General features: G+C 48.9%; 2 protein-coding genes across 5 annotated transcripts; both read right to left on the bottom strand.

Annotated features, from left to right (window-relative positions):
- Positions 1–933: 933 nt before the first annotated feature.
- On the bottom strand, positions 934–11,434 carry adgrg2a (adhesion G protein-coupled receptor G2a). 2 transcript variants are annotated; one of them, XM_019884783.1, is made up of 19 exons: positions 11,162–11,434; positions 10,494–10,573; positions 9,102–9,427; positions 8,771–9,029; positions 6,144–8,156; positions 5,798–5,907; positions 5,527–5,663; positions 5,199–5,355; positions 4,979–5,131; positions 4,694–4,816; positions 4,574–4,622; positions 4,400–4,503; positions 4,141–4,265; positions 3,789–4,057; positions 3,603–3,702; positions 2,554–2,840; positions 2,224–2,325; positions 2,021–2,140; positions 934–1,678 (listed from the first exon to the last, which is right to left on the bottom strand). In XM_019884783.1, exons 1-19 carry the CDS (start codon positions 11,188–11,190, stop codon positions 1,590–1,592), a joined length of 4,632 nt encoding a protein of 1,543 aa, XP_019740342.1. In that variant the 5' UTR covers positions 11,191–11,434; the 3' UTR covers positions 934–1,589. The 2 variants fall into 2 exon arrangements, with proteins under 2 accessions (XP_019740342.1, XP_019740343.1); XM_019884784.1 differs by having other exon boundaries at positions 4,574–4,619.
- Positions 11,435–13,164: 1,730 nt separating this feature from the next.
- Positions 13,165–20,333, bottom strand: ptchd1 (patched domain containing 1). 3 transcript variants are annotated; one of them, XM_019884780.1, is made up of 5 exons: positions 19,985–20,333; positions 19,371–19,915; positions 16,919–17,621; positions 15,030–15,703; positions 13,165–14,568 (listed from the first exon to the last, which is right to left on the bottom strand). In XM_019884780.1, the coding sequence occupies exons 2-5, from the start codon at positions 19,800–19,802 to the stop codon at positions 13,465–13,467; spliced, it is 2,913 nt and encodes a 970-aa protein (XP_019740339.1). In that variant the 5' UTR covers positions 19,803–19,915; positions 19,985–20,333; the 3' UTR covers positions 13,165–13,464. The 3 variants fall into 3 exon arrangements, with proteins under 3 accessions (XP_019740339.1, XP_019740341.1, XP_019740340.1); XM_019884782.1 differs by having other exon boundaries at positions 19,371–19,911; XM_019884781.1 differs by having other exon boundaries at positions 19,371–20,333.
- Between the last annotated feature and the right edge of the window lie 1,902 nt (positions 20,334–22,235).

Here is a 22,235-nt window from a genome sequence, read left to right as displayed (position 1 = left end):
GCCGAGCGGGTGCTTGAAATCCGTTCAAAAATCCAAGCATGAGGATTTCAAATTTGGTGACGATGGGCAACAAGACAATGTGCCAAAAAGCCTCATGGTGTGTTTGTTTATAGAGCTGCATCGTGCCAAGAGCTCATCAAAGCATCCACACATGCCATTTGCATTTCATCTTTTTGAACAGTTCCTTTTTGGATTTTTTTTTTTTTTTTTGCTTCAATTCAATGGACACCGTGCCGCTCCTTCTGGTAGGTGTGCCTTGGTCAATTGGGGGCAGTATAATACAGACATAAAAACTCATGAAGTGTTTTACAAGTGACTCAGTAAGCCGCAGTAATTGTAGTTAGGCATTCTGTGCAGAGGATAAGGAATATGTGCCTGTGAGTATTGTTGTATTGTTTCTCCATGATTTGCTCGAATGTTTCGTTCCAAACGTGCATTATAAGTTCACGTTAGTATTGGGATCATTTGCACTCCAAGGTGTAGCTTTTCCAGGATCAAAAAGGCAAAGTGAAAGTCACGTCATGTTCCCACACTGCAAAGTTCAATGGCTGACTTTGTCCCTGCTGACTCAGTCAATCAGCGTTTGATTGAGCACTTTGCGTCATTGATCCCATCACTCCCAGAGGAGGCTTGACTTTGTATTAAACAACCACATAATCCGAACTTAAAGCATGCTAGCTTGATGCTAACACATAATGGGTAACACCATAGACGGGCTCGCAAATAGCATTGGTTAGAACCCCTGAAGCAAAGGATATTTAAACACAATGAAGCAACATAAATAACCAGTCTAAAAAGACTCCGAGACATGTATTCTTTATCCTCTGTGAAGAATGACTAACAGTCTCCATGTGTGACGGTGTTATTGAAATGAAAACAAAAATGAGACAAACTCTTTTTTTTATACATTCTATGAACTGTATCATTACTGTATTTTTTTAATGAAGTAGAATGCTGTATTGTTTCTGGGAGAAGCTGATGACAAGATTCTTGTTTTACGTGCTTTCACCGTCAACGAGCCGATCCTCGGAGGTCCTCCAATGAGTTCCCGAAAAGAGGACACACAAGAGACAAATGATCCTTTGGAGAAGTCGTAACTCACAAGTCTGATTTCTGACTGTTATTACTGTCACCATGGCAACACCCGTTGCTTTGCTGTTGTAATATCTTCTTTTCTTTCTTTTTTTTTTGTAATCTCGCCGATGGCCTGAAGAGAACCAGCCGTTATTAGCCTCCCGCCGCAGAGTGACAGGCTGGCTACTGTTGTGACACAGCCCCGAGGCGGGCGACGACCGACCAAAATAATCTCCAATCCTTCACTATTTTCATAAATGTCCCGAACTGAAAATAAATAAATTGAAAAAAAATCTTTTAAGGTAGAAGTTTGAAAACCGTCGTGATGATGACGCTTGAATTCCTGAACTCTCTCGAACCGCTTCATTTCGAACCGATGAGCGGTCTTACACTGCCACTTAGTGGACATGTCTGGAATTGCAAAAAGCGAGGACGCTCAATTACTGCCAGAGGAGAAATACTGACAACTAAATGTACATCGAGACAAGAATGACGAGGAATAAAGTGGAATTTCTTTAAAACGCGACAGTCTGTCTGTGGAGCTCGTTGAGGACCACGTCGCAGCTCGAACCCTCAGACATGCCGCTGTCTGCAAACACTGAACCTGTGGGGACGAAAACATGAAAGCCATTGTGTGAAAATATGTTTTGATTACATCATATATTTTTGTAATAATTGTAAATTTACATATTCACAGATTATGGTGAGGAAACCATCTTTTGATGAAAAAAATAAAAACCACACACTTCTTGTGTGTTGAAGTGAGTTAAGGACCTTTATTAAGACAAAAGTAACACTTTTGCATCATCTCTGGGCATCTTGGTGCCAAGAATCTATGATGAAAGGAGTCGAGAGCATCATTTAGACAAAAGTAGTGCTTTAGCGCCATTTTCGTGGGATCTTTGTGCTGAAGAGCTACGTGGAAGTGAATTAAGGAACTACGTACTGCCACTGTTGGTGCTGTTGCTGGCGAGCGAGGAGCTCCGAGAGGCCAGCTGGCGAGTCGACACGCCCGACGTCGTCACGGCAAAGTTCCTGTTCTCCCGAGCGGCGGCCCGACCCCATTCTGCAACAATTTTGTGCATTCATTTCCTGGATGTCCATTTGCATTTCTTTACATTTTTGACGTGCTTTCATGCGTCACATCACCTGAGATTTCAGCCAAACGCAGATGCCCGCAACACAGGAATGTTTGCCACTGCCTGCGGACGCTCTCCTTGCAGGCACAGTGGAAAATAAAGACAAACAACCCTGGAGAGGAGATTCAAATGGTTTTAAGGACACACTAATAGACAACAGTGGCGTGAAGTAACGAGAAACTATGTTGAGCTGGGTGAGGAGCTTCATTTAGACAAAAGTGGTGCTTTCCACCCATCAATGTGGCATATTTGTGCCAAGGAACTATGTTAAGGCGGGTGAGGAGCTTCATAAGTGTATTTTCACCAGTCGAGGGGTGCTTTTAAAATTTTCTGTCCTGACCTTGCAGAGAGTTGAAAATGGTGAAGAGGTAGGCAAAGGGCAAGTAGAGCGGCTCCCAGGCAAACAGCGCGAAGCCCCAGGCCAGGCCGAGCAGCGCCACCAGGCCGGCGACGCTGCGCAGGTCGGCCACCACGCCGCGATGAGGCGACTGGTTGTGCGGGTTCTGCTTTTTGATGCGTGACAGCTGCACCATGACCACGGCGAAGACCAGCAGGCAGGAAGCAAACACCAGCAGGAAGTAGGCCACCACTCCGGCGTAGAAGGCCGCGTCGCTGCGCACCCAGCAGCTGGAAAACACCAAGAAAATGAACTCCGAATATCGCAGCTTCTAAAATGTTTCTATTTAGGAATGTTTGTTTGCTTAGGAGGTTGACTACCGTATTGGCCCCGAATATAAGACGGTGTTTTTTGCATTGAAATAAGACTGAAAAAGTGCGGGTCGTCTTATATTCAGGGTCTAGACATTATACCCATTCACGACGCTAGATGGCGCGAGATATCATTGAAGCGAATGCTGAACTTGACTCCCCAGGCCAAAGCGAACCCCTGTCACGAAGAATAAAAATAAAAAAAGCGGTAGCATGAAGAAGAAAAATAAAAAATAGCGGTAAGAAAGAAAAGAGAAGAAAATAATAGAAGAGATAACAAAAAATGGAGAAACATAGCGACAATCTGGAGAAAAGTGGGTCGAAGATCGGCCAGGTTAACCGGCAGCTGAGGAGAAGTTATGATGTCATTTACATTTCAAAAAACCAGAAGCCATTCATTGACGAATGTGATTGCACTTTAGTTTACATATTTAAATGTTCAGATATTAAGATTTGAATGAGGCAAAATAACATGCTTTTTCTCTCAATATATTGTTAGAATCATTTGTTTCAGATGTACTCTAATTATTTTCTGTATAAAAATTAATTTGGTGTTCAAAAAGTCTTTTTTCAAACTTGAGTCTTGAAAAAGAGGGGGCCATCTTATAATCAGGGCCGTCTTATATTCGGGCCAATATGATACTTTTGGTGTCCAGAATCTTGTCACATCAAGGTACTTACAAGTCCCCGGAGGTGCCGTCCATGTTCCGTCCATATGAAACCAGACCATAATTGTCTTTGTCTACCGAGATCACCACAACCACAACGACGACTGGAACCCCTGCTGGGCAATGAAAACAAATATGAAAAACATCTTTTGGTCCCCCCCACGAAAAGCCGACCGTGAGCCACTCCGAAGTTACCGACCCCAGCCGATGAGCGAGAACTTGAGCATGTATCTGCTGAGGTACGGCGTGAACACCCGCACGATGCTCAGGTACATGTGCAAGGCCTCCAGCCCCGCCCAGGTGAAGGAAGTGAGCAGGAAGTAGTGCAGGAAGAAGGCGGTGCTGATGCAAAGGCCGCGAGCCGGGGACTGCGCCAGCCAGCCGTCCAGCAGGAAGACCAAGTTGAGGAGGAGCAGCGAAAAGCAGAGCTGCACCAGGATCTTGGCCGGAATGTCACGCAGCAACTTCCTGCGCGGTTTGAAGGAGAATAAATACATCGATCTGCCCCCGCCCCCCCCAAAAAAGATCAATCCATCATTTCAGAGCCTTACTCAAACGAAAGGTACGTCAACAATGTGGCAGCCAGAAAAATGGCCGAAATGCCGCAGCCAATATAAGTGATGAAGGTGAGGATTTGTGCCTGCTTGCGGTCATTTATCCCGCCTCTGGACAGATCCTGTTTTTAGGACACGTAACACAACCACAACCTTGAAAATGAATTGAAATAATAAATCAACTAACCACTGGAATAATAAAAAGCTGTTTTGCTGGTGCCAAAATGACCAACGATGGATCATGTCAAGCACTGACCAGCAGGACGGCAAAGGAAGTGAGGTGGCTGCAGGTGCACGTCGTTCTCCACGACGTGGCGCTCGCCACAGTGCAGCCGGTGGTGCTCCATCCACCTGCGCCGCCTGAAAAGAATCCATACCATCATCGTGATCAGCGCGCTCACTAGCGCCCAATCCGTGTCTTGTTGCTCACCGCTCATAGCAAAGTCCCAGAAGGCGCAAACGGCCTCGTAGCTAGCCTGCTAACGACAGATCGGATGAAGTTCAGGAGAAAAGTTCCCGTGTTTGGATGGAAACGTTCATGTGCACTCACGTGTATAGGTTGGCTGTTTCGAATGGTGAAACGAATGTTGTCAGTCAGGTTGCTGATTGACACGTTGCTGACGCTCGATGCCAACACTGAAGTGACCACGGTCTGATTGTTCAATGTGTCGTCCTGGAACAAAAAAAATTAAATAATAATAATAATAATACACGCTGCTCACAAAAAGGTGAAATTAAAGGATGACCTTGACCTCGTCTAAACCTTTGAATGTTGAAATTCTAAACAGGAGGATTGGATTTCAGTTGACCGTTATGACAGCAGCGGGGAAAGCACCTGGAACAGGATCGGTTGACTGTAGAACGTGAACTGGACCCTGTCGACGAGCTTCCGCTCGTCACCACTCAAGGCCTCCATGATGGAAGACGGCAGGTACACGGAAGCCATGGCGGAGTCCCGATTCTTGAACCTCTCGCCGCCATCGCTTATCTGTTCAAAAGGCATCATAAAAACCAAGGAAGGTTTTTGGTCTCATCAACAATGACAGTCTCACGACCTGAACGTCCTCGGTGTTGACGATGTTGACAGACATCTCCGGAAAGTCGCTTCCGTCCACTTTCTGGACGGCCAGAACCAGCGAGCCGGACGAGAGGACGACAGGGGCGTCGGTTAGAAGCAGCTTGAGACCCAAGTCCTCCACCACTGCAATGATCCTGAAGAGAACACCCAGATGACTTCAACATGGATCTTTGGATTTTATTTGTATTTTTTTTAACCTTTTCAAGCACCCTGTCACCTGATAACATGACAAGCTGTCCACTGTAGTAACCGCTGTCCCTCAAAGTGTTTATTTAAAGGTTTGACTGTCGTCGGGTGGATTGTACCTGTTGGAGGAGGCGTCAAGGGCGAGGGGGTCGCCCTCCATCAGGTTGCTCACAATGCTGACGGCTTTCTTGCCCAAAGCTTGAGACACGACGGGAGCATCCAAAAGCCTCTCCAGCTCCGCCACCAACTCTGCCACCTGCGACAATTAATAGCAGAGTCATAAGTTGGTTTGACGAGGCGCACATCAAATCCCGTCACGCAGCTCAACTCGACAAGAATCCAAACAGGAAGAGGAGTCCCAAGTTCTGCTTCATCGGCTTTGAATTTCACCTGGGAGGAGTTGAGCTGAGATGCGTCCCGAGTTTTTTCCAGAAGTTTCTCCGCTTGCTCCTCCAGGTTGTTCTTTGTACCTGAAGACAACATGGAGGGAGTTCCCGACCCTTGAGGGGAATCATGGTGTTTATTCGATCGGGTTTCTTTGTCCTGTCTCAATACATGCCAATATTTGTTACGTGAAAATTGAATGTATGAACTGTTTATTGATATCTGGCAGAAATAAAAGCTGAAAAAAGACGAATGATGATTTGAGGAGAGGCAGGAGCAAACGGCGCCCTGCTGACGGTTCGACCAACGGCGGGAAGTCTTGCGATCCAGGCTATGATGTCATAATTCTTACCGGGTGAGGAAGACTCCGTCGCGGCGTTCTTACTTTGAAGCGTCTCCGTTGTGGTTGCGGTCATCGTGGCAGAGGTTCTTGCGAAACGTTCACGGGAGGCCCCGACTTTTGTACTCGACTCCACTCGGGCTTCAGGACGATCGTTTGTCGAGACTGCGAACGCGTCCTCGTGTTTGTTGGTTGTTATGTCATCAATCGCTTCAGCTGCGGCATTTGTGGTCGACGGCGTTATGTCATCGGACGTCGTCGGACAGTAAGAGGCGGGATGTTTGTTCATATCGGGAACGGTCGCTTTCAGAGGCGTGTCGTCGATCACGCCATCCGTTGAATTTTGCGTGGCTGTCTGGACGTTGTGCTTTGCGTAACCGTGGGAAAAGGCGGCGTCACGGTTGTCTGTTACGTCGTCCGGTTGCGCGTCGCCGGGGGTTGTCGGTGCGTACGTCGGGCGACTTGCGGGAGTGCTGTCGTGTCGATCGGCAAGGACGTTGGCTGTGTTCCCTGCTGCGCGATTGGCACCGGATGTCAATGCTTTATCGCGAGTCGTTACATCGTCGACCGGTTGAGGGGAGGATGTCATTCGGTGGTCTTGTGGCGCGTCTTTGATTAAGGATACCCACGCACTTATTTGAGTTACACTGAGGTCGGTTCGGTCAGTTGGTGTCGCGTCGGTTGCCGTGATGTCATCCGCGGCGGTGTCGTTTGGAAACGCTTTGTGTGCGGTCACGTCGTCGACTAATGAAGAGAAAGCTGCAGTTAGGTTGTATCGCGGGGTGTCTTTGATGAGGGGCGTTATCGCGCTCGCCGTCGTCCCGTTGAGGTCCGCGATGTCAGTGGGTGTTGATGCGTCGGCCGCCGTGACATCGTACACCTCGGGGTCATTTGGAAACGCTTTGTGTGGAGTTGCGTTGGCAAGTGATGTCGAGGAAGCTGCAGTTAGGTTGTCTGGCGGTGTGTCTTTGACAAATGGCGTCATTGCACCGACTCCTGTCGCGTTGTTCTCAAGTGTGCTGTTAGCCGACGGTAACAATCTGCCAGTTGCTTTATTCTGCAGTGTGGCGTCATTCGGGACGGGTGATGATGCTTTGAGTGCGGTGACATTGGAGGGCGATGTCGAGGAAGGTGCAGTTAGGTTGTGTCGTGACGTGTCTTTGAGGAGAGCCGCTGTTGTACCAACTGGTGGTTCATTGCTCTCGAGAGGAGTGTCGGCAAGCGGAAGTAACAAGTCAGATGTTACGTTGTACTCCGTTTCGGTTGTTTTGTGGTGCGTGGTTACACGATAGCCCGAGGTCGAGACTCGTGTTGTTAGGTTGTGTTGTGACGTGTCGTTGATGAAGGGCGTGATCGCGCCGACTGCGGTTACATTGTACTCAAGTGTTTTGTGAGCAGAGGGGAGTAAAAAGTTGGATCCCGTTTTGTCATTTGGAAGATGTGGAAAAGTTTTGCGCGTTGTGGCGTCAGACGTCGTGGATGGGGTAGTATGGTGGAATCGTGGGGTGTCTTTGATGAGGGGTGTGATTTCACTGACTGCAGTTACATTGTCGTCAAGGGTGTTGCTGGCAGATGGTAGGAATGTGGGAGTTGTTTTGTTGTACACTGTGTCATTTGGAAGACGTGTGAATCCTTTGTAGCGTGTGGTTGCATCGTAGTCAGACGTAGAGGGCGTTGTCGTTACGTCGTACCGTGATGTGTCGTTGATGAGGGGTGCGATTGCGCTTCCACGTGGAAGTGACGAGTCAGCAATTTTACGGGCTGATTTTTGGGACCTTTCATGAGGTGTCCGGCTGCTACTCGAGAGGCGACCGGCTAGGATGTGATCAGCGGGCGGGGCTAAATTCAGTGGCCGAGATGCGATTTCGTCGTTTGATGTGAATTCACTGGCGGTGACGGCGGAGGAGCCGTTGATGTCCGATGATGTTGTGCTCTCGCTTTTTGAAGATTTTTCCATGCGGTCCCGAGGTGTCACTATGACTGACGCCGGTTGACTTTGACGGGGGCTGTCAGTAAATGCGGAAACTGAAAGCAAAACAATCGCGACGACGAATTAAGATTTGACATCGCGAACAATATTGGCAGTTTGATCGTGCAACTGTACCAGTGACAGAAAGGGTTAGAGCAGTGGTGTCAAACATACAGCCCGTGGGCTGGAATTGGCCCGCAAGGAGGTTCGATCTGGCCAACAGGATAATTTAAAAGTGAAAAAAATGCATAAAAGACACGGAATGAATATTTTTAATAGGGTGCAATTCATGGAGTATCCGCTAGATCTGTTTTTTAAATTTCAACATTTTCCTAATGTTCTTGTGCTTCTTTAGACCAAAACAAAGGAAATACATTATTTTGGTTATTTACAGCAGAGTATGGTATAATTTTAATGGTCCGGCCCACTTTACATCTACCGAAGCCGTATGTGGCCCACAATGTGAAATGAGTTTGACACCCCTGGGTTAGAGGGTTAAGTTAGGTTACAGTTACAGTGCCGGTAAAAGACTCGGTGCACTCAGGCATTATAAATTATTTCCCAGGTGGAAGGGAGAAAGAGAGTCCAAATTCGGATTGTTGGGCCAAAAACAGCGATACTTGTCGTTGTTGCAGCACTTGCTCGAAGTAAAAACTAAATTAATATTCACCACAGTGGAGCTGGCGATCCGTCTGCCGAGCCCTGGGGCTGGTCAGGCCCCAGAATCGGGCGTCCCAGCCAATCACGGTGCCATCCTCGCAGGGGCCGCGGTGGGCCAGGTCATCCCACATCCGGAACATGTAGACCTCCACCTGGCCGAGCACTGCGCCGCGCGGCCTCTGCCGAGGACGGCAGCCCAGCCACAGGGACCCAGAGGGGGGGATGGCCTGGGCGATGACCGTCCGCTTGGCCACCAGACGTCCATTAAGCTGAATGCGAAAGGTCACCGCATGAACTCGGTGTAACTTTTGCAACCGAGCACAGAATCTCGCACCGATTACCTCCAAGCTGAATGACTTTCCGGGGACATCTCTCCTCAAGCACACCGTGTGCCACCGAGCCAGGGACAGACTAACGGGAAAGCGGTGCCGGACCCCAAGCAGCCACCCGTACACTGCCCCCTCATTCCCTTCCAGACCCAGATCGGGCATGGGTGCGTGGACCGAGCTATAGGAGAAGGCCACCCAGGCTCCAGGGGAAAGCACTCGGACATCCAAGCACACAGTCATCTGGGACAAAAAGGGCGTGAACGTGCTGTCCTGCAGGGTCCAGTGGTCTTTGCAGCCGTTCAGCACCGCCTTGGTGTCCCCCAGGAAGTAACCGAAAGCTTTAGGAAGGGGGGGGGGGGGGGGGGGGGTGTACAGGTTATTTCACTTCTCTAAAACTAGAGTCCGACCAAAGTGGTTCCGGTGTTTCCTTAGCGCCAGTATACCACTAGGTGGCGCCAAAGCACTATTCGTATGTTAAGATAAGATAAGATAAGAAAACCTTTATTAGTCTCACAATGGAGAAATTCCTAATTCACAGCAGCAAAGTTATGAAAGGAAGAAGTAGAACAACAAAATATAGGAGCTGCTGGAAAGGCAGCCACTCTCGCGGCGCCACATAGGACACAAGACAATCGTGCAATCTTCACCACTTTTCTGCATACACTTTGTTGTCTGAAGCAGTTATAGATGAAAGAGGAGAGGATCAGACATGGTTTTGGCCTGAGCACAACAACAAATAAGCGAATAATGCGGGATAGTTTTTCTTCCTTCAAGCTAAACTTGCCAATTACCAGTGTCATGTTCCGGTATGTTTTTGGTTGCAGTTTTCGGCGGTGGGCGTTTCCCTCCAACATCGCACCTGTCATGCGTTATCATCAGTGGACTACATAAGGATTGCTACGCTGACAACTTGCTGTCGGATTATTCACCTTGCTCACGACTCTCGGACAAAGTGTTAATTCTCTCGACATTCGTATCTCGTTTATGCCGTTTTTTTTTTTTTTAATCCGTGCCATGGTTTACCTTGTTTTGCTTCAATAAGTACTATTTCTCGTAATTGGATTTTACTTGTCTTTTTGTGACAAGGAATTTAAATTATATATTTCCTTGACTTCTGCAAAGTGCTTTTTGTTCATTCCATTTTTTTCCCTGGCTCTGTAATTTGCACTTTGTCTCTTTTCGGTACAGATTATTTTATCTCTGTCTTCGTTTGTGGGATCCGCCCATTTTGTTCATTCCATTTTTTTCCCTGGCTCTGTAATTTGCACTTTTTTCAGGACAGCTTATTTTATCTCTGTGTTCGTTTGTGGGATCCACCCACGTTCCGGAACGTAACAATCAGAAATAAAATCTCCAAAAGGTTGAGTACCAGAACCACATTGGGTGGCAATGGGACATTTGTACCTGGGACTGGAGCAGCTCCCAAAAAGGAAAGCCGAAGTACTTGGAGCAAAACATTTGTGCACCGACCACTCCTCCTCCTCCTGGAAACACACGTGATCAAAAGTAATTGGACACACCTCAAAATCAATTGGTCACCCTTGAGCTGAACCGGCTTTCATCTCATAATTGAGTCGTTGGGGTACACAACCACGCAGTTGGCCCATGGGCGTCACATGACTTACGCATGCTAACTTCCCAGTGGTGGATTGTTGTGTTTCAATCCATTTGTTAATTTGGACTTCCCGTTTTGCGGGCTTCCTCAAAATTCATTTCACACGATGCGAACACTTTGTTCCGCTTCCGCTTGCCGCCTTCGTGGAAGCAGACGCGATGTCGACGTGTTCTCGTCGGGTAAAGTTTTCGGACCTCGGGGGCAGGGTTGCTCCGCGAGCGCATTCAGACTTCCATCACTGGCAGGCTTTTGTTTGGCACGGCATTGTTCTGTTCCGGTTCACACGCTGCATATCACATGTCACTCTCTCATAAGCTCATATTTACAAAATGTGACGCTATGTTTGTAACCAGTGAATTGGCCTGATATAAACGTACAACATGATGAGTATTTACTATCACATTCAAATTATGAAAGATAATTAATAGGAGAGAAATTCATTTTAACAAAACGTTACCTGCTGCTTTTTGTGCTCTTTGGGTCCATTTTGTACTTTTCCTAGGTCGCAAGACTGGTCTGATCATGCGGCCGTCTGGCCATTGCGCTTCTTCTTCTTCTTCTTCGGTGGTGTGTACTGGGTTGCAACAACAAGCGCGTCTCGCTCACTATGCGGCGGTGAGTTTGTGAGCTCGGGAAAAGACACTCAACAGGGACACGCCCACGCGGAGGAGGGGCGAGGATGTCTGTGTGTCCGACCCGCCGTGGTCCATCTGACTGGCCATTGTGCATCTCGCCACCATTTCCTCCATCCATCCATCCATCCACCCGCCCCGATCGGTCCATCTTCGCTTCTCTCCTCCATCTTCTGTCTTTGAATCTGTCTTTCAGGTGGTCCCTTCATCCATCCATCCATCTCCCCTTACATGCATCCTTGCTGCATCATAGATTTTTGCATCCATCTATCGGGACATCCACGATTCATCACTGAGCGATCGATTCGCGCTCATCTTTCCATCGAGCCAGGAAACTTCCACCCATCAGTCAAACTGACCTCCCGAGTCCTCTTTAACATGCTCGTCTATCCGTTCATCCGAGCCCTCATCCATCCATCCGTCAATCTGTGCTTGAATCCATCCCTCCGTTCCGCCGTCTATCTCTCCAGCCATCAATCCGTCCGCCGAGTATGACTGGAGGGCAACAGCTGGTGCTACAGGATGCAGGTCCAGACAGTTCCTGGACAGAGTATTAGCCTTTATTTGATCCGTCTCACTCTGCGCACATGTGTGTGTGTGTGTGTGTGTTTCTGTCAAAACACAAGAAAGTATGTAGAATATTAGCACTGTCTAAAGTTGTTGACAAAAGAGCAATATTATCCCTCAGGCTCAATAGTGAAATGGATATCGGTGAGAGAAATGTTACAGAAACACTCCAGAACATGAACACACACACACAAACACACACACTCACAAGTGTAGCTGCAAATTCAAAGCAGACAAAAACATCCGCAAGGCTCACGCAGGCTCTTTGCAGTGGAGGAAGTGAACACAAGGAGGCAGCGAAGACCGCTGACTGCTCGGGTGACAGGCGGGCTTTGTTGGGTCGCACTGAGGGAGGAAAGAAAACAAAATCAGATGATTCCACAAGTGCCACAATGTGATCCAACAACACGTGCGCCTGAGTTGCGCTTTTAAAAGGATCTTTTTTTTTTCATTTGAGTCCGTGAGGTTGTTGTTGTGGCTTTACAGCACAACAACAGATGGAGTTCTCAGCATTCGGAATCAAAACAGAAAAGAAAAAAAAAATCATAAGATGACAACTACGTGAGGATCATTAATGTGATTTGTTCACAAATAGGACCTTGATAGAGTAAAGAAAGTGGGGCAAAACATTTTATCTTCTGGAATAAAACTCCTTTTATTGACCAGGGCATGATGGCACCACGTCACAAGTGCCAAAAACTCGAGCGTGAATGAAATCACCGTGCCTTTATTTCTTCTACAAATACAGACGATTGCCTCCTTGTGCTGTCACTGCAAAGTACACGAAATGGACAAAAGAATTGGGACAGCGATGGGAAGACTTTGTATCAGGTGGCGTGTGTTTGAATTTTGTGTTAAAAAAAATAAAATAAAAATATTCAAATGTGGTTTCCGCTAAATGTATTACGTTGACTCAAATCACATCCGTGCTCTGTGTGCTGGAAACAGAAAAGGAAACCTCAGAAGCAAACAATCATCCAAAACGTCTGGATAAGATGATCAATTAAGAGTCAGTGCTCCTATTATCAATTGGCCGATTGATTAAGAGGGGCGTCCCAGAATTTTTGTCAACTTTGTGTACCGCTCAATTCCATAAGGCAAACAAACAGCAGGCAGCAGCCGACTGGACCCAAAAAGCCTTAGCTCGGCTCTTTGGTTGTCTTGGACGAGCCCGTTGCCGTGGAAACGCGACATCCAGCTCTTTGCTTCTTTTCCGCAGTCAAATGTGCATTTGCTTAACCTTTTCCCCTCCGTTTTTTTCCCCCCCTCAACGAGCTTCGTCTCTCAGTCAGCGATCCCGTTCCCATACGGCGAGCTCCATGGCAACCCTATGCAGCCCGTTTTGGATGTCGCCCCCTCCAACACCCCTTGATTAAAATGATTCGGATCATTATCAGGCTTCGGCAAAGCTTGACAATGATCCATGATGAGGATGAGCTGATCACTTGAATCAGGTGAGCTGGAGGAGGGAGAGAAAACAAGCTGGATAGGGACTCTTGAGGATGGGACGTGAGCACCCCTGGCGTCAAAGTCTCGAAAACGCGTTGCGATATCGCCGCGGTCAAACCGTAGTGATTTGGTCGACCACCCGAGTGCCGTCATTCATCTCCACGCACTCCACTTCCTGCCGGGGTCCGTCGCCCGCCGGGGGGCGGTGAGCTCGGTTTTTGGAGGGAGGCAGGAAGGTGAGCAGGGTGGGCAGGAAGGCCAGCGTGTGGAGGGCGGAGCATCCGGCCGTCAGGGCCAGGCAGCGGAAGAGCGTGCGCGTCAGGTTGGAGCGCACCGAGCCCACGGGCGCCAAGGCGGCGCCGTAGCAGAGGAAGGCCTGCAGCGAGGGTACGCCGTGCCTCTCCAGAGCCACCCTCACCCAGTGGGTCCTGCTGTCGCCCCGGCCAGCCGCAAAACCGCACAGGAGCGGCCCGCTGCAGTCGGCGGCGTGTCCCAATGCCAGGATCAGACACAGCACGGACACGCAGTCCAGCTCCACGCCCCACAGGGTCATGAAGCCCAGGACGCCGAACTGCACCGAGAGCATGGTGAGCCCCAGCCACACGGACACGAGGGGCTCCACCACGGCCAGGGAGGACAGACCCAACAGGAAGAGGACGGCCAGGAGGGAGTGGCGCAAGGGCGAGCTGACGGCGGCGGCGTAGCGATCCAGGTAAACGAAGGAGGGGTTGAAGATGAGGAAGCGCACGCGGGAGGTGAGCGACAGGCGGCGTAGCGTGTCCAGCAGCACCGACATCTCCTCGCGTTTGTTCTCCGTGGTCTTGGCCACCAGGAAGATGCGGGACGCCGCCACGTCGGGCTCCTCGCCGGGACCCCGCTCGGCGAAGATGATGTCGTCGGCAAAGTGGGCAAACTGAGGCTCCCGCAGGAAGCCGTGGCGGAGGGTGTGGGTGAAATTCTCCCGGGCCGAGCTGGTGGACTGGTTGCGCTCGGACAGGTAGGCCAGGTAGGCCTCCAGCCAACTGATGCGCTGGAAGCCTTTGGCGTACTCCAGCAGGTCGCGTTGCACTGTGGTGTTCCAGTAGGGGGCGCTCTCGTAAATGTAGAAGCCAATAACGGGCGAGTAGGAGCTGAAGTAACGCTGCTGGGCGCGGGTGTACGAAGCCGTGGCCGTGTCCATGGCAACCAGGGAGCTGGGCTCTGAGCCCTGGGCTACCTGTTGACGACACAAAATGAGTTACTGCTGGGTTAGTAACGAACTACGCCTATTTTTCGACTGCATTTTAGTCGATGTCTTTTTTTTTCGTCCTTCACGGCGAGCAGAGAGGGGAGGGGTGAGCAGTTACGCATGGAGGAAGAGGGAGGGAGCATGATTACACTGCAAACACGGATGCATTTTTACTCATTGTCCTGAATTTTTTTAAAAAATGATGCCAGGGGGTACAAGTTAGCCCCAAGAACATCAGCTGCCTCTTCAAAAAATAGCTCAGCAGTTATGAGACAATGTGACTTACCAAGGAGAATTAAAAACAGAAGAATGTATTATATATTCTCTCTCTCACACACACACACACACGCACACACACACACACACACACACACACACACACACACCTGACATCATGGTGAAAAGGTCTTCATCAGAAAGAGTAATTTCGTGCATACTGGGTGTCTCACCTGCAGGAATCCCATGAGCCCAAAGGAGATGTAGACCAGGTAGAGCAGCACAACAAAGGGCTTGACATAAGTATTGGTGATCCAGTCTCCGTAGCAACGCCTCACACAGCCTAGCAAAAGGTGTGAGTCCTGAGGACAAGGGTCCGAGGTGTGAGGGTGGATGGGAGTGTTCATCAGGTGGTTGTTGGCTGCCCGAGGGTGAATGTAAGTGCGCGTGTGCTCCATGCTGGGCGGGTGGGGCGCGTGTCCGATGCCATGTGGCGTCCCGGTGGCGGTCTGCGCTTCGTCCTGATAGCGGGTGTACATCAGGCATCTGTACCAGGCCGGTTTCGAGTTCAGCCGGTCCTGTTTGGGCACTCGTCGGCAAAAGCAGCCGTGTCTGTAGCCGGTCTCCAGGTAACCGGTGAAGACCAGGCAGGAGCTGTAGAAGGAGAGCATGTAGGCGTAGCTGACGCTGACAGCTAGCGCGGCGGTGCGGCAAAAGAGGCGCACCGCCTCCATGTTGGTGAGCGGCGAGGCGGCCAAGCCTAAAGTCATCAGGTGGAGCGCGGTGGAACCCGAGAAGCGAAGCATGACGTCCTCGAAGACGCTCGCCACGCGCTCTTTCACGTGCTGGTCCTCGCGCGTGCGTCGCCACGACGACAGCATCTCGAAGGAGCCGAAGAGGCCGTGACCTGGAAAAAAAACATTCAAAATGTTACCCAAAAAAAAATGGGCAAAGAGTTCATGACGTGGGAGGGCAGAATGTTTTTTTTTTTTTTGGTTTTGTTTTAAATCTGGTCGCTCAACATCACAGGAAATTTACCTGTCATGGTTTATAAAATTTGGACAATGATACAAGACAATTACAGACCCGAAAATAACAAACATACTGCACGATCATATTGCAGAGCCTGGACGGGTACATCTCAGTGTTTGCGGCCTCATCTCTGGTTGCCACGGCGACGGTGATTCAGCAATGGCACTCACATAAACTCTCACCGCATTTGGGTGACCTCGACATGACAATGCACTTCACACTTGGGATGACAACGAGCAGAGCGACTCTTTGTGGAGGGAATCGTGCAACCGGGAGGAGCTAAGATGCCTTCGAACATAAAGTTTCTTTCTCGTGTTGTCGCATTTTGCTGTCGTTCCGTCCAATGAATTGTTTTTAGGGTTGGCTGTAAAACGTCAAGTCAGCTGCATAAGCCGAGCAAGTCAAGGTTGCGAGTTGTCACTCATTTGAAATGATGCCCTCCGTACCCCGCTGGAGGGAAGCATCAGATGTAGCAGACAGTCAACACGGGCAGTGTGGCAAAAATCAATAGGAGTGCTCACACCTTGCGGCGGGTTTTTTTTTTTGGGTTGTCTTTGATAGCATTTTTTGCAGCGTGGAGGTCATGTTTTTTTTGTTGTTTTTTTTGTGCTCAGCAATTGGCCGGATGCTGGAAGACTGGAAACGAAGCAATCAGCTTTCGAGTAAATCAACAAAGCGTTGATGAGAGTGCAGAGGATTGGGTTGCCAGATCTACTGGATATCAACTGAGTTTTACCAAGACTGCACATTTGTTTTTATCATTTTGAAACATTGAAGAAAATAAAAAAAATCAACAACAGAAAGTGGAAAGATTTCAATGTAGCAAATCAATTTCCCAATTGAAAAGAATAGAGATGCCATTCATCCATTACAGACTTTGCCACCAGGGGGCAGTACAATGCATACTGCACAAAACAGTCACAGCTCCTCAGTAAACTGCTGTCATATTCTTCACTGAGGATAAAGAAAATATGCCTGCAAGCATTGCTATTATCCGTCTCTTCTTTTCTAGCTACAGACGGTACTGATAACATGCATACATCGGTGAGAATGTCAATAAATTATCGATGATTAATTATGGTCAACTTACCCAGCATGACGAAAGGAATGCCCAGGTAGGTGGAGTTGTAAGTGGAGCCGCTCAGGTTGAGGATTCCGGCGGCCGTCAATCCGGCCAGCGTGACGGACAGCAAGGCCAGCATGCCTAACCACGGCTTGGAGCGGACGCAGTCCCGCATGGAGCAGCACAGGACGGCCAGAACTCCGCACAACCCCAAGCTAGCCAGCAGGGGGCGGCGCGCCAGCACGGAGGAGAACTGGAAGTCGGTCCTGAGGGACGACGACGTGGCCGGGTAGAGGCCCAGCTGGGGGTGGAGCGCCGCAAACTCCCGCAGTTGGCGGCAGAAGGTCTTCTCCCATTGGCTGGCCACGCCCTCCATGAGCCCGCCGCGCGCCTGCAGGTAGTAGGTGAGCTGGAGCGCCCGAGCCGACCGCACGCCCTCGCCCCGGAGCCCTCGGGCCGCGCCGTTGGGGGCCCAGATTTGCACACCCCCCAGCTGGTGGCCGATGTAGGCCTGTCGCCCGTCGGCCAGCCGCGTGATGGGGTAGCGCAGCACCGGCGCCGAACGGTTGGCGGCCTGGGCCGACCGCATCTCCTCCATGGCGCGGATAATGTCGTCCACGATGCACACGTTCTTGTCGTCGGGGAGACACAAGTGCGAGAAGGAGTAGTTGAAGCTGGTGGGGCCGCTCGGGGGCACTGTCACCTGCATGTGGTAGATGAGTCTGTGCAGCTGGCAAGGAAGGATTGATGCGTTTAGTGGAAATAGGAAACGGCCCTGAGAAAACCCTGCCACCAACAACAGCGCCACGCCCACAAAAAATGTTGATAGGTTGGTGCAGTGACTTTTTTTGTAATACAAGTAGGAACTTAGACAAAACTAGTGATTTGGCACCATTTTGTGGCCTTTTTGGGGCTGATGAACTTTGTTAAAGTGAGGTTGAGGAGTTTCCCGTCCATGAAAGTAGTAAATGGCTGCCGTCTAGTAGCATCTTCATGACAAGGAACTATGTTGAAATGAGTTGAGGAGCCCCATTTAGACAAAAGTAGTGCTTCGCGACGGCCCCGTAGCTTCTCGGTGACAAGCAACTAAGCTGAAATGAGTAGAGGAGCTTCACTTCGACAAAAGTAATAATTTGCTGCCATCTTGTGGGATCGTTGTGAGAAGGAACTACTTTGAGATGAGTTGATGAGCCTCATGAAGACAAAACCAGTGCTTTGGCATCATTTCGGTGCCAAGGAAACTATGTTGAAGTGAGTTATTTCAGGGATCTGCTGGGGATTGGTTCCACAGAACAAAAAAAAAAGTTGTTTTTTTTCCTGAAATATTCTTTCACACGTGGGGGCTTGCAAGCATGTTGTCAAGACGACAACAGTGCCAACATCCACACGGCTACCTAGCAACAAACCAGATGCGAGGCACACTTCACTTTTTTTCTGACTGTTATTCCACTGTTGCTTTTACAACGACAGTTTTTTTTTCACTGCTTTTCATTTCAGGCTTGAAACCGAAAATGCATTTGTTGCTTTTTTACGGTAAACTGGCTTTTCACACTAGCTCACTTGCCAATCGACACGTGCACCCCAATTGAATAATTGTGGCATATGGCAGTAAATTTGTCCTCCTTTATCACAGTAAGCGTTTACTTTGGTTGGTTTGGCATTTTTCCGGCTTTGATTTGTGCTCACCGAGGAGCGCACTTTGTCAACACGCAATCACCCGAATGAGAAACGTCCACCGCTGCCAGTGAAATGACAACTACGTTTGTCCCTTTTGTTCCAAAAGTGATTTAAGTTACTGCAGAAGCATCACTTCAATTCAGTCCCGATTCTGCTCAATTTAAATAAGTGCTGGCATCACTTCATGAAGTATTGGGATCCAATACAAAGAGCAGAAACGAAAAGAAAAACAGACTGCCTGCAGAAGGATGGTGATGCTTTTTTTGTCCAACTGTTTTTTGTTTTTTTTTTTATATCTGCATTCTAATTTCCATTTTGTTGTCCATAATTCAATTTAAAACGGAACGGACCACTTCAAGGTTTAAAATGTTTATCGAGTTTATGATGATCACGTAACGGTAATACCCTTTGACCCATTTGAAAGGGGGAAGAAATGGGGGGTGAAAATTCTTGTACTGGACTTATTTTTGTGATTTCCCTCTTATAATTATGCGTGATAGATTTGATCAATAAATCAAATTTCATGCCGGTGGTATGTTGCGGGTCAAGTGAACCCGTATTTCAATTAAAAATCATCACGCAGCCTTGACAGGTCAAAGTGGATGCTTTTTCAATGTAAAAAAAAAGTACAAATATAAAAAAAAAAAAAACTTTTTTTGTTCTTTTCACCAAATAATGTAAAAATATAAAAGCAAAACAAAAAACAACACTTTTTTCACCCCAAAAAATAAAAAAACTTAACAGAGGGGTCGGAGAGACCTTTGAAATATTGCACACCTAATGCGGTCGCTCCGCTGCTTACCTTGAGCACGGCGTCCAGATTGGGCGGCTCCAGCACGCTGCCCCGCCGGGCGGTGACGATGACGCGGCCGTAGCGTCCGGGCGTCTGCAGGTCCGAGTAGAGTGCGTGCTTGGAGTGGTTGATGGGAAAGAGGCTGTCCACCAGGTTGCCCTCGATCTTAGCCAGGCTGTGCTTGGGCGCCAGCAGGCTCTGCACGTCCTCCTCCACGCGGTAGCGGCTGAAGCTGGCGCCCAGCAGCACGGCGAGCAGCACCGGCGTGGAGGCGAAGAACACCGGCTGGCTCGCCACGAAGCGGCCGAGCGCGCGGAAGCCGCCGCTTAGGCCGGCGTGCAGCACCTGGCGCAGCATGGCGGCGCGCGGCCGACCAGCCTCCAGCGGCCGCTCCAGCCTCTCCCAACCGGCGGAAAGCCCCGAGGCGGCGCCGAGCTGCATCAGGGGCGGCCGGGCGCATCGGTGCACGCCCCGCTTCTCTGCATCTGCGATGAGTGGTGGGGGGTTGTCTCGTGTCGGTTTATTGTCCTCCTCTCATCTGCCATGAAGTCTCTCTTGAAAAATTGGGAGAGTGACAATTAGTGAGACATGTCGCCGTTCAGCCAACCCCCGAATCCTCCTACCTGACGCTGCAGCGGGCATCCCGGCTCAAAACGCCGCAGACAAGCTGCGTCTTTCGGCGTGTTTGAGCGGATCTTCCCCCCGACGGAAACTGCACCCCCGAAAGCTCAGCTCAGCCCAGCGCGGCTGTTTAGTAGTCTGTGCGTATGCGTGTGCGCGCGCGCGTGCGTGCGTGGGTCTGTACATGCACCATCCACGCATTACAGGTGTCAAAGGAAAGATATCAAAATAAGAGTGCCTCGTTGTACGACGGGAAGTGAGACAAAGTGTGAAAATGAACCAATTAATTTAAAAAATAAAATATGAGGACAGGATAAATACAAGTCAACATCACATCATAGTAGAGGAAGTTTCAGTTGTGCCATTTCAAAATAAAAGACCACAACGAAGCTCTTCAGGCAGACTCTGTATATGCTGGTAAGTCACTTAAAGTCAAATTATACACTTTAGTAAAAAATATATATATATAATAATGTAAAAAAATACATAAATAACATTTTGTTGTTTGGGGTTTTTTTTAGCATTAGGGAGGAAAATTCTCAAATCTGTCCTGATTATCGCTACGTCATATTCTGCTTAGCAGGCATCCAGCAATCTGGCTCTTACTGACTTTGTTCACGAAGGAGTGAGAATTCTCAAATGCGGTGGCCCGATCATCAGTTTGAGTGTTCTGTGCTTTAAATTTTAATGACATAAATCAGACTTGTGTTGGTTTGAATCACAACAGCGGAAATTTGAATGATGTAATCAGTCCTGGTAGAAGGCTAATGGAGGAGTTGGGCGCAAAGTGGACGTCCTCTGTGTTTGTTTACGTTTGAAACCATGATTAAATCAAGGCCCAATTAGCTTTTAATAGGCTTGGGCGAGCCAATGAGTGAGCGAGTGTCTCCCGAGGCAGGAAGTGAGTGCAGAAAAGGAAATGAAAGAGAGTGGGGACATGGCGCCCTCGGGGGATTTTTTCTGAGAACCAAAGTCATAATTAGTTCATGGGTCAAAGATTTATAGCAAACGGAATCGTGCGTACAAGCATTTTTTTTTTTCTGGGTGACGTGACGTCCATTATTTAGGCGGCACGTCGGTGCTTCCTCATCCCTACGTTTCGGTGCAGCTCGTTCATTAATAAAAAGTCCCCCCCGCCCCTTCACTCATGTATAATTGATGACATCATCCATCTCTGAACCGCTCCAAACATGCCCGCCATATGTCCACGTTCCGACCCAGATATGCAAGAAATGTCCAAACTCATGAAATGAGGAATTTGGCTGAACTGTGCCGTGAATGAGGAATGTAAAAAAAGAAAGCACGTCTCGACCCCCATAAAATCCGAAACATTGGAATGATTGTTTTCATATTTTCAGAGGTTGAAGTGGGCATGAGTACAGATGTGCACATTCATTTTGGTTAGGATTGTTTTGAGTTTTGGGACACTAAACGGCGTTCAGCTTTTTTTTTTCTTTAGGAGATGGCCACATTCATTTTTGGTGACGGCAGTTTGACATTCAGCGACGTTAATTGCGCTTACATTGAACATTTTAGACCGTCCCTGTGAACAGTTGCTACATGGCTGCGTATTTGCCAGCTCTCTGTTTACCGAGTGAAGTGACCGTCCATTATTTCTTAACGTCTGAACAAAGACAGAACGCTCAACTGGCCTGGACGAAGGCTTGCGGAAAGGGCGGGTCACAGGGAGGATGTGGTCAAAATTTGATTACAGGCCAGAAAAAAAGCAGACGGGAAAATGTTGCGATTGGGACAGAGAAGACCTAAACATTGGGTTGCCTTTCCTGACGCTGCTAATCTTATCTTTGAGTTTTGTGAACGCACAGCAGGGAGAGCGCACGTCTACATTTATAACTTAAACGCTCCTGCTTCACAAATTCAGATAATATGGTGTCCGAGACGGCAACATTTGCTCTCAACACCAATTGCTGAACATCTTATTTACTTCCGCACACCGGGTTCCACGCACCCGCACAGATTGTTTTTCGAATAAGCGCATATAGCTGTGACGCCCGCCAGGGTTGCCACAGATACAGGTCATTAGCGACGCCAGCCCCCCCCCGCCTGCCTGCCACTCAAACGATCACATTCAGGATGACCCTGATAAGAGAGACAACACAAGGGAGTTGCCATGGCAACAAGAGTGAGATAATGCCTGTGTTTGTGTGTGTGATAAGTGGCCACTAGTTAATAAGTTGATGTGACACACACACACACACACACACACACACACACACACACACACATACATAC

Source organism: Hippocampus comes, unplaced genomic scaffold (genome assembly GCF_001891065.2).
Source record: "Hippocampus comes isolate QL1 unplaced genomic scaffold, H_comes_QL1_v1.1 scaffold501, whole genome shotgun sequence".
NCBI classification, from domain to species: domain Eukaryota; kingdom Metazoa; phylum Chordata; class Actinopteri; order Syngnathiformes; family Syngnathidae; genus Hippocampus; species Hippocampus comes.
The sequence above is the reverse complement of the archived record's forward strand: the minus strand, read 5'-3'. Positions and strand labels throughout refer to the sequence as shown.

Excerpts from the sequence above, each read along its gene's own strand:
- adgrg2a (XM_019884783.1), bottom strand. The coding sequence starts at position 11,190 with ATGGACCCAAAGAGCACAAAAAGCAGCAG. Across the intron at positions 10,574-11,161 it reads AAGAGCACAAAAAGCAGCAG|GAGGAGGAGGAGTGGTCGGT; the intron begins GTAACGTTTTGT and ends GTGTGTTTCCAG. Across the intron at positions 4,504-4,573 it reads CTGGGACTTTGCTATGAGCG|GCGGCGCAGGTGGATGGAGC; the intron begins GTGAGCAACAAG and ends GATTCTTTTCAG.
- ptchd1 (XM_019884781.1), bottom strand. The coding sequence starts at position 19,802 with ATGCAGCTCGGCGCCGCCTCGGGGCTTTCCGCCGGTTGGGAGAGGCTG. Across the intron at positions 15,704-16,918 it reads CATTCCTTTCGTCATGCTGG|GTCACGGCCTCTTCGGCTCC; the intron begins GTAAGTTGACCA and ends TTTTTTTTCCAG. Across the intron at positions 14,569-15,029 it reads GGCTCATGGGATTCCTGCAG|GTAGCCCAGGGCTCAGAGCC; the intron begins GTGAGACACCCA and ends TGTCGTCAACAG.